Source organism: Chiloscyllium plagiosum, chromosome 7, assembly GCF_004010195.1.
Source record: "Chiloscyllium plagiosum isolate BGI_BamShark_2017 chromosome 7, ASM401019v2, whole genome shotgun sequence".
Classification (NCBI taxonomy): domain Eukaryota; kingdom Metazoa; phylum Chordata; class Chondrichthyes; order Orectolobiformes; family Hemiscylliidae; genus Chiloscyllium; species Chiloscyllium plagiosum.
In genome coordinates, this window is record NC_057716.1 from 51,454,820 (window position 1) to 51,465,564 (window position 10,745).

General features: G+C 38.6%; 1 protein-coding gene across 1 annotated transcript in view; it reads left to right on the forward strand.

Annotated features, from left to right (window-relative positions):
• The first annotated feature begins 1,778 nt into the window (after positions 1-1,778).
• LOC122552019 (mitogen-activated protein kinase kinase kinase 14-like) overlaps positions 1,779-10,745 on the forward strand; it is a 28,490-nt gene continuing 19,523 nt past the window's right edge. The window contains exons 1-3 of the mRNA XM_043694575.1: positions 1,779-1,843; positions 7,576-7,707; positions 8,688-8,783. Of these exons, the coding sequence (XP_043550510.1) occupies positions 1,828-1,843; positions 7,576-7,707; positions 8,688-8,783 (244 nt within the window). The 5' untranslated portion in view covers positions 1,779-1,827. The remainder of the gene's footprint in view (positions 1,844-7,575; positions 7,708-8,687; positions 8,784-10,745) is intronic.

Below are 10,745 nucleotides of genomic sequence, written 5' to 3' on the forward strand. Positions count from 1 at the left end.
TCCACCATCTGAGAGGCACAAGTCAAGAATGCAATGGAAGAATCCCAACTTGTCTGGAGGGATGCAGCTCCAACAATGCTCAAGAAACTTGACACCATCCAGGTCACAGCAGCCTGCTTGAGCACTAGATCCACCATCTTCAACATTCATTCCCTTCATTACCAATGCAAAGCAGCAAGCTGAGTGTTCCACCTACATGTTTTATAGCAGAAACATATAAAGGCTACTTCGATAGCATTTGCAAAACTAGCAACCTCTACAACTTAGAAGAATAAGTACAGCAGATGCATAGGAACATTACCTCCTGCAAGTTCCCATTAAAACCACACACTATACTGATTTGAAATCATCTCCTCCAAGGCAGTTAGGAATGGACAATAAATACTGTCCTAGCCCAAATGCCTACAACCTATGAACAAAAAAAGTCTCTTCCAATGTTTTTGAGAGACATGACCACCAAACAGAATCTCTCACTCTGCCTCCATATTTTGTGATACCTTGATGCACTAGGTGCAGTCATTTCAAAATGAGAGTCTTGTCACAGATGAAGAAAAGATCTACTACCCTGAGGTTTCCCTTCTGTTCATCTGAGTATGAGAGTTTGTGGAACATATGTCCGCCATACTTAGATATAGTATTCTCTGATTCTCTCTCAGTGCATCACTGATTTCATTTGGTCGCTGATTGTTGCTGGTAGTGTTGTGGTGGTTATCAATGTAAAAGTTTCAATACTTTCAATTAAATCTACATCTCTTTATTCAGGTCTAGCCAAATGGGTATTGAACAAAACATTTGCTGTTTTCCAAAAGCATATGCCTTAAACTCACCATTGTCAGTTTGTAAAATACTTATGGAGGCATTCTGTAAAAGGCTTAGAATGTACTTTAACATCCTAAAATAATTGGATCAAGTCTTGTGTCACATGGATGATATCCTAACTCAAAGATCAATTCATTCAGAACATGGCATTAGAATGTAAGCTTTGCAGCAATACCTACAGGAAGCAGGAACTGCACCTGACAACAAATGTGAGTTCTCACAAGTCAAGACCTCCAAGTACCTTGGACATATTGGAGAAACATTTGATTTAAGAGTTGATCTGCAGAAGACATGAGCAATCAAGGAGTTCCCAACTCACCAGAATGTGCCCAAACTCCAAAGATTTATGGATAAGATAAACTAAGTCAGGAAGTCTCCATTCTAACCAGCTGTCATTGATAAGCCATCACATCAGTTGTTACGACAGGACAATACTTCTTACTGAGTGGAGCATAACAGAGGTCTTTTGAGAAATCAGTTGATATCAGCTGATAGTTTTGTTCACTGTAACTCAGAACTAGTCAGTATCATTGCTGTAGATACAAATTGTACAAAGGGATGGATATCATAAATCTTTGACTCACATCCTCATTCATTGACAGAGACTGAGCAAAGATACGCAGTGATATGGAGAGAGCATTAGCTGTCCAATAAGCTTGTGAAAAATTTGCCGATTAAATCCTCGGTCTTTACTTCAAGGCAGAAACAGACAACAATCTCTGATTTTAAAGGATCGGTCAAGTTTTAGTAGAGACTTTTGTATTGACAATTTTGTAAAACTGTATTATTGCTATATGTTAAGTAAAATGAAATGTTAATTCATTACATCAATTACATCAATTCAAGACAACAACTTTCTTTGGTTGCTATTTGACCATCTCTGTGCATTTTTAGATTCCAAGGAAACATTATAGACAAGAAGAATTGGAAATCTGGAAAAGTCTGAATGCAGTGAACATTGTTCAGCTGTTTGGATCTGTTGTACATGGAGATTGTGTAATATTCTTCATGGAACTGGTGAATGGTAATTACTAATTGGAATTATTTACAACCTCTAAACTGTCATCAGTTGAGAAAGTCAAACTTTAATTTTTTCAAAATAATTTGTCAATAATTTGTAAAGATGGGTGCTGTCATATTTCTGAAGTGGATATCAGATGGAACTCATAATCATACGCTCAGTGCAATAAAAAGGCTGTATCATACTAAGAATAATACATTTAAAATATTTGACCTAATTTACATTGAGGCAAAGCGATGTAGCTCACAAATACATTTTACTTTCATATTGGGATTTTAAAATTTTTGTACTTCAGACTCACGGCTAGTAATTACCTTTAGCTCACACACCTGCGGTGAAAAGAAAATCATGCATGATTGGTCAGAATAAAGGTACAGTTTGCTCAAGTAACCAATTGTTCCCAATTAGTTAATCAAAAACAATTGCATTAATTAGGAGACAAGAAAGCTACAAACTCACAATAACATAAAACAATCTGATTGCTTCAACTTCTTGCAGTTTGTATATTGCTGAAAGTTATTAATTTGAAAATATTAGACAAAATATTACACATTCTAAAGAATCTGTAATGGTGACAAAACTTAGAAATTGGCATTAATTTTATCTTAACTGCAACTTCTGTAGCAACAGTACAGGTTTCACTGAAAATGGGGAGTTCTGGTTCAATTCCTTTCAGTATACAGTATTACTTCACTTTAGAATTTTTCCTCACCAATGATATTAAATTTGGCATCAATTTGAGACCCGTATTTGACTACTTTTATACTTCCTGAAGTAAAATACTTTTAAAAAATGAAGTAAACTCCTATAGGCCTAAAACAAGTTTTGTTTCAGTGAGAACTGCAGTAAGTCTAATTTTTAAAATTGCATGTTATTAGCATATAAACAAGGAAAAGACCCTCTGGTATCACTGCCAAATTCAGGGTGTAACTCAGGCGTAACAAAGGGTGGGCAAACTGTGCTGCAGACGAACTTCAGAAAACAGAGGAGAACCACCCATACAGCGTATTCAAGAAGAACGGATACTCAAAAATACAGTGCGCAGATTCCTCAAGAACAAGCCACGACAAGCAGACCAAACACAGCCAGAAACCCTAACCACCTTACCATACATCAAAGAAGTTTCAGAAATGACAGCCAGACTACTAAGACCCCTCGGAATCCTAGTTGCATACAAACCCACCAACACTCTCAAACAAAAACTAACAAACTTAAAAGACCCAGTACAACCCATGGACAAAACCAACGTCATGTACAAAATTCCATGCAAGCACTGCCATAAACACTACGTTGGACAAACAGGAAGAAAGTTAGCCACCAGGATACACGAACACCAGCTAGCCATAAAAAGACACGACCCTCTCTCCCTCGTAGCCCTACACATGGATGAAAAAAACCACCATTTCGACTGGGACAACACATCTAGCCTGGGACAGGCTAAGCAAAGACATGCCAGAGAATTCCTAGAGGCCTGGCACTCCAACCACAACGCCATAAACAAACACATAGATCTAGATGCCATCTATCAACCCCTCAGAAAACGAATAGGAAATGACATCAACACAAACCCCAGGAACCCCATCCAGGAGAAAGATATAAATAGAAAGCAGGAGACAACAGCTTCGCTTCACTTGGAGGTCGCCACTGATGATGTTACCTAGCCAGGTAATGAAACGTCTGGATATCAAACCTACAGCTCAGCGAGCAAACCTACACCCTAAACATCAACCTGAGCTACAAACATTCACAAACCTTGCATGTTAAGAAGTATTTGAAGCTGTTGGATGCTGAACAGACTATGACCCTTGACAATAGTCTGGCAACTATGCTGAAACCTTGTGCTCTAGAATTTGCCCTGCCCTCAGCCAACCTGTACAACCACAGGGTATAACATTAGCATCTATCTTCCAAAATTGCCTAAGTATGCCCTGTGCATGAAAAGCAAGACAAATCCAACACAGCCAATTGTTGCCCCAACAGTCTACTCTCTAACATCAAAAGTGATGGATGGTGTTATCCCCAGTAGTTTTATCAAGCAGCACTTCCTTAGCAACAACCTGTTCAATAATGCTCAGGTTGGGTTCCACTAGTGCTATTGAATTCCTGACCTCATTACAGCCTTGGTTCAGACATGGATACAAGGAGCTGAACTCCATTGTTGAGGTGAGGGTGATTGCTGTTGACATCAAGCCCACATTTAACTCAGTGTAACATCAAGGAACACTAGCAAAGCAGGAATCAATGGGAATCAGCAGGAAAGCTTTGCCACATACCTAGTACATAGGAAGATGGTTGTGGTTCAGTTAGCTCAGTTCCAGACATTTCTAGGAGTTCCCCAGCGGAGGCTCCTAGGCCCAACCATCTTCAGATGCTTCATCAATGACTTTCTCTCCATCATAAGGTCAGAAGTACAAATGTTCACTGATGATTGCATTTACATTCAGCACCATTCTCAACTCTTAGATAATGAAGTTGATGCCCAAATGTAACAAAACTTGAACAATATCCAGGTTTGGACTAAGAAATGGTAAGTAATATTTGTTCCACACAAATACCCAGCAATGACCATCTCCAGCAAGAGGTGTTCTAACCATTGCTCTTTGATCTTTAATGATAATATTATTGCTGAATCATCCCTATTAATATTTTTGTGGCTAGTACTGCACTAAACTGAATTAGCCAGATAAATACTGTGGCTAAGAGCAAATCAGTGTCTAGGAATCCTGCAACACAGCATTCATCTCCATAAGTCAGAAATATGAAGGAATAGCCAGTGTTTGCCTGGATAAGTGCAGCTCCAAATGTACTCAAGAGGCTTGATACCATCTACCATCTGCCAAGTACCTCTGCAAGCCACTTATACCCGACTTGGAGTATATTATTGTTGCTTTATGGCTGCTGTGTTAAAACCTAAAGGTCTCTCCCTAATATATACCAAATGAACTCTAGCATTTCAGGAATGCAGTTCATCATCTCCTTCTCCAGGACAATTGGGGATGAGCCTAAATACTGGCCCAGTCAGTGAGCACATCCACATTCCCTGAATACACAAACAAAAATTAGACAAAGTGAATGGGCAATAATCTGACAGAGGGAATATAATGAATAAGTGTGAGAAGTAGGAGAAAGGGAGGTGTAAAATACTTCCTGAATGGTGGCAGATGGAAAGTGTTGATGTCCAAAGGGACCCATATGTTCTTGCTTATAAGTCACTGAATTCTAGCATGAAGGTACAGCCAGAAATTCAGAAGACAAGTGGCATGTTAACCTTTATCACAAGAGGATTTGAGTATAGCTGGAAAGAAGTCTTGCTTCAATTGTTTTGTAGGAACACCACCATCAGCAAGTTCCTCTCCAAGCTACACATGTTCTGTCTTTGAAATATATTGCTGTTCCTCCACTGTCACTGGTTCAAAATCCAAGAACCAACTGCACTGTAAATGTTTCTAAACTTCACAAATTGCAGCAATGTAAGAAGTCAACTTACATTTTGAAGGGCAGGTCAGGATGGATAATAGATGCCATCCATATAGAATGTGGGGAAATAGATGACATCTTGAAAAATGTACTTATTACAGAGGAGAAAAATGCTGAAATGCATAAAAGTGGATAAATCCCCAGGACCTGATCAGGTATACCCTAGAACTCTGTGGCAAGCTAGGGAAGTGATTGTTGGGCCCTTGCTAAGATATTTGTATCATTGATAGTCACAGGTGAGGTCCCCACTGGAGGTTGGCTAAAGTGGTACCACTATTTAAGAAAGGTGATAAGGAAATGCCAGGGAACTATAGACCAGCGAGCCTAATGTTGGTGGAGGGCAGGTTGTTGGAGGGAATCTTGAGGGACAGGATTTATTTGTATTTGGAAAGGCAAGGACTGATTAGGGATAGTCAACATGGCTTTGTACATGGGAAGTCATGTCTCATGAACTTGATTTTGAAGAAGTAACAAAGAGGATTGATGAACACAGAGTGGTAGATGTGATCTGTGCGGACTTCAGAAAGGTGTTCGACAAGGTTCCCCATGGGAGACTGGTTAGCAAGGTTAGATCTCATGGAACACAGACAGAACTAGCCATTTGGATACAGAACTGGCTCAAAGGTAGAAGACAGAGGGTGGTGGTGGAGGGTTGCTTTTCAGACTGGAGGCCTGTGACCAGTGGAGTGCCATGAGGATTGGTGCTAGGTCCATTACTTTTCGTCATTGATACAAATTATTTGGATGTGAACATAAGAGGTATAGTTCGTACATTTGCAGATGACACCAAAATTGGAGATGTAGTGGACAGTAAAGAAGGTTACCTCAGAATACAATGGGATCTTGATCAGATGGGCCAATGGGCTAAAGAGTGGCAGATGAAGTTTAATTGAATTAAATGCGAGGTGCTGCATTTTGGAAAAGCAAATCAGAGCAGGACTCATACACTAGGAGACAGTGAGGACTACAGATGCTGGAGATCAAAGTCGAAGAGTGTGATGATGGAAAAGCACAGCAGGTCAGACAGCATCCAAGGAGCAGGAAAATCAACATTTTGGGCATAAGCCCTTCATAAGGGGCATGGATAGAATAAATAGACAAGGTCTTTTCCCTGGGATGGGGGAGTCCAGAACTAGAGGACATAGGTTTAGAGTGAGTGGGGAAAGGTATAAAAGAGACCTAAGGGACAACTTTTTCATGCAGAGGGTGGAATGAGCTGCCAGAGGAAGTGGTGGAGGCTGGTACGATTGCAGCATTTAAAAAGGCATCTGGATGGGTATATGAATAGGAAGGGTTTGGAGGGATATGGGCCAAATGCTGCAAATGGGACTAAATTAGGTTAGAATATCTGGTAGCATAGATGAGTTGGACCGAAGGTCTGTTTCTGTGCTGTACATCTCTATGACTTTAGAGCTAGGCACACCCATATCCCATGAATTTATGAATGAAAAGGACTTATACTTTCTGGGGTTTATGAGAATGAGAAGTGATCTCATTGAAATCTACAAAATTGCAAATGGGCTTCACATTTTAGATGCTAAGAGTTCTTTTCTGCTGGAATTTTGAAAATGGGGCCATAGTCTCAGGATAAGGACCCTAAAGAGAAATTAATTCACTCAAAGGCTTATGAAACTTTCTAATTGTAAACTCCAGAGGTTTGTGGATGCTTCATCATTGAATACAATTAAGACTGAGATAGATGGATGTTTGGTCTGTCAAAACAGCAGTCAGTTTGAATGTGCACTCCAGAGTCAAAACTCCAAAGTGAGTAGGCAGCTGCTCTATTCATTCTGGGCAGGTCAAAAAGTTAAAATTCCTCACCCTTTATCCCTCTCCGTATTCTGGCTGAGGTTTAACCAAAGTCTTGTACCAGACTAAAATATGCTCACCTTACAATCAAATTCACTTACAATGCAATGATCATGTGAGATATTTTGCCATTTATCATTACACAGGAGGAATCAATGCACTAGAAAACCCAGATCTCTATCTTTAATCATTTTCCCTGAAGGTATATGCATGTTGATCATTCAACCCTGTGGGGTAAAACAGCACTTTCCAAGTGATACAGCACTTGCCAACCACAAATCCAATTACCAGAGCACAAGGTCTGCCTGGAGCATTTGAGTATAAGATTCGCTCACACAAAATATTATCTGCAGACTTCGTTAAATTAAGAATAAACTAATTCCAACAGTATTACTTTCCTTACATTTTATATTGAAAGATATTTTATATTCATCCTTCTTTCCATATAGGTGGAACATTAAGTGCACTAATAAAGAAAAAGGTCTGCCTTTCTCACAAAGTGGCCATAAAGTACTTCAAAATGCTTCTGGATGCCCTTGACTATTTGCACCGATGCAGCATCATTCACAACGACGTGAAAGGTAGAAGAAAGCTTCATGCCATTGTTTGTTGCTAGTTAATAACCAGCACGGGTATTACAGCATTATTATTATTTTTCACTTTTGACAGATTGAAGTATTTATTCAATTATTAATAGCAACTATATTTCTATTAGGTTTTTCAGAGAATTAATTGCTAAGATTTTCCAGTGAGTGAGCACTAAGTGTTCATCACCTGGGGAAATGGCTGAACGCTGCACTAGCTATTTGGCTTTGCTGGCACCAAGCCTACATTTTAAACATTATGCCCACTGGATTCAATCACAGTAATATCCAATATAAATAATGATGCTGTTCGAATGGGTCAAAAGATAACATATCCTAAATCAAAGTGCATGTTAAAAGGAGAAATAAATAGTATTATTAAAATTCTGGAGTATTTTAGAAACTAGAATCTGATGAGGTTAAAAGGATTATTTAAAACACAAGAAGTTGCTTTCATTTGCAATTCTCATGCAGATTGACAATAACATTTTTTAAAAATTGAAGTAGGTTTGTAATTCAGCCATAGCCCATGATTGTAGTTGGCCAACCCAGGCCTTACCCTTGTTGTACCATTACACATAAATGAATAATGTGTGTCAAGTTAGATGTTTCCTAACCTTCTGGGAAAAATAAAACCAGCTCAATACTATTTAACTGCTATTTCAAGCTGAAAAGCACAGCTAACAATAATTTCCCAGAAGGATGGAAAGGATGTAGAAATTGGGTTCAGTTTAGAATTAGCTCAGTGCTAAATTGGGAAACTTTTAGCATTTATATTTGTCAAGGAAGCAACTGAATAGATATCCATCAGCAGAACTCCCCTTGTGTTCTATTATGCTCAATTCAGTCTACTATAAATTGTACTTATGAAAATAATTTATTGATATGTTCTACTTTCATTAACTTAACACCCAAACAGATAAATAATGAGCAGTTTTATGATCATTTTTAATAACTATAAGTTTGAAATATTTTAGGTGACAACATTCTTCTTTCTGACAATGAACAGCGACTTTTGCTTTGTGACTTTACATTTGCTCAAAGACTACCACTGGGACAGCTCACACCCAAAGGTAAACTAGTTTAAGTAGTCTTCTAAAGTACACTTATTTTGTATTACATTCCTGCCCTGTCATATAAAAATTGTGGATTTATGAAATACTTCACAATGTTCAAACCCAGATTACAGCTAAGGCCCACATGAAGAGGCATTGGTACTGTTTACACAACATGCTTAAAGAGTAAAATGGCATGAAGATCAGACAGTTCTGACCAACAGATTCAGAACTGAAAGTTGAATCTGATAAATGTCAACAGTTGTGATCAAGGTTCTGCAGCATACAATGCAACCTTGAGATTCATTTAATCCAGGCAGATTTGTAAAAGATATCCTAGAAGCATAGCAAAGCCAGATAACTCATTGGTAATTGCATGATCCTTAATAATGTCAATGACTTGGTTCAATCTCCATACCAACTGATGTAATTCTTGAGACCTGTTCTTCTGTTGTCTTACTGCAATATCATGGAATCTTTGTACCATGGTAACCTCAGGTTTGGAGGGATATGGGCCGGGTGCTGGCAGGTGGGACGAGATTGGGTTGGGATATCTGGGTGGCATGAACAGGTTGGACCAAAGGGTCTGTTTCCATGCTGTACATCTCTATGACTCTGACAATTAGGATGTAATGAAAGAGAGTGAAGGGTATAACTTTTGTCTTAAAATTGGACAATATTTGCTGACCCTCCAGAAGTATGAGCTTTAATAGTGACATCTCTCATAAATATAGTTTAACAAAAGTGGTGAGTACCAAATAATGATACAATTTTAATCAAAGTTTAGAGCAAGCAAGAGAATTGAAATGTAAAACAAAGTAAACTTTTAATATTTTAAAAATTGGGTTGGTGTTGTGCATATGTGAGTACACAAGCACAGACTTTAATAATCAGTGGTGAGCTTGCACAATCGGTAATCATCATTAGACTATTGCTGTCAGCAAACATATTGTTCAAGTTAGTCAAGAGCTGCTCTGGCAATGCAAGACTAGTAGATTAGGATACATTTCTTCCTGGTCAAAAACCAGAGAACCAGGCCCAGATCCCAGGGAAAAAGGACATGACAGAAATGTATGTATCACACCTATAAGTGCATTTCAGTAGCACACAGCACAAATTTTCAATTCAATTCAAATTAGCTAATCATTTACCAGAAGTTGTTACAGGTCTTCTAGATAAATAAAATCTTTGGTTCCCAGCAGAATTATTACCTCAGTTCATGTTTGTGGCCTTGTTAAAGGCTACGAGGGTGATGGAATTTCACTTGGGCCTACTGAAAGCATAGGTGGAATGTATCATATTACCATGCCTTGCATAGCCACCTTTGAACCCCCAATGTAATGCTGATCTGCAAATGGAACGGAGATGTTATTGCTGAACTGGAATCTGTCCAGATTGACAATTTTCCAAAATACCTTAACTGACCATCCAGGATTTATAAATTTTATTCATCATCTTATCTAGACAAAAGGCTTTTGTCTTTTGTGTTAAAGCATCAACTGTGGCCGGACTGCATTGGTTATGAAAATGCCCTACATCAAATTTCAATGGTAGTTGATTATTTGCTTTGCTATTTACGTGACCATGTTACCTGCAATGAACTGGAAATTGTAAAGACTTATGAAAAAACATATTGCTGTAAATGTCGAATTACTTAGAACATTACAGTGCAGTACAGGCCCTTCAGCCCTCGATGTTGCGCCAAACTGTCATACCAATCTGAAGCCCATCTAACTTACACTATTCCATGTACATCCATATTCTTGTCCAATGATGACTTAAATGTACTTAAAGTTGGCAAATCTACTACCGTTGCAGGCAAAGCATTCTATACCCTTACTACTCTCTAAGTAAAGAAACTACCTCTGACATCTGTACTATATCTATCACCCCTCAATTTAAAGCTATGCCCCCTCGTGCTCACCGTCACCATACTTGGAAAAAGGCTCTCCCTGTCCACCCTATCTAACCCTCTTATTA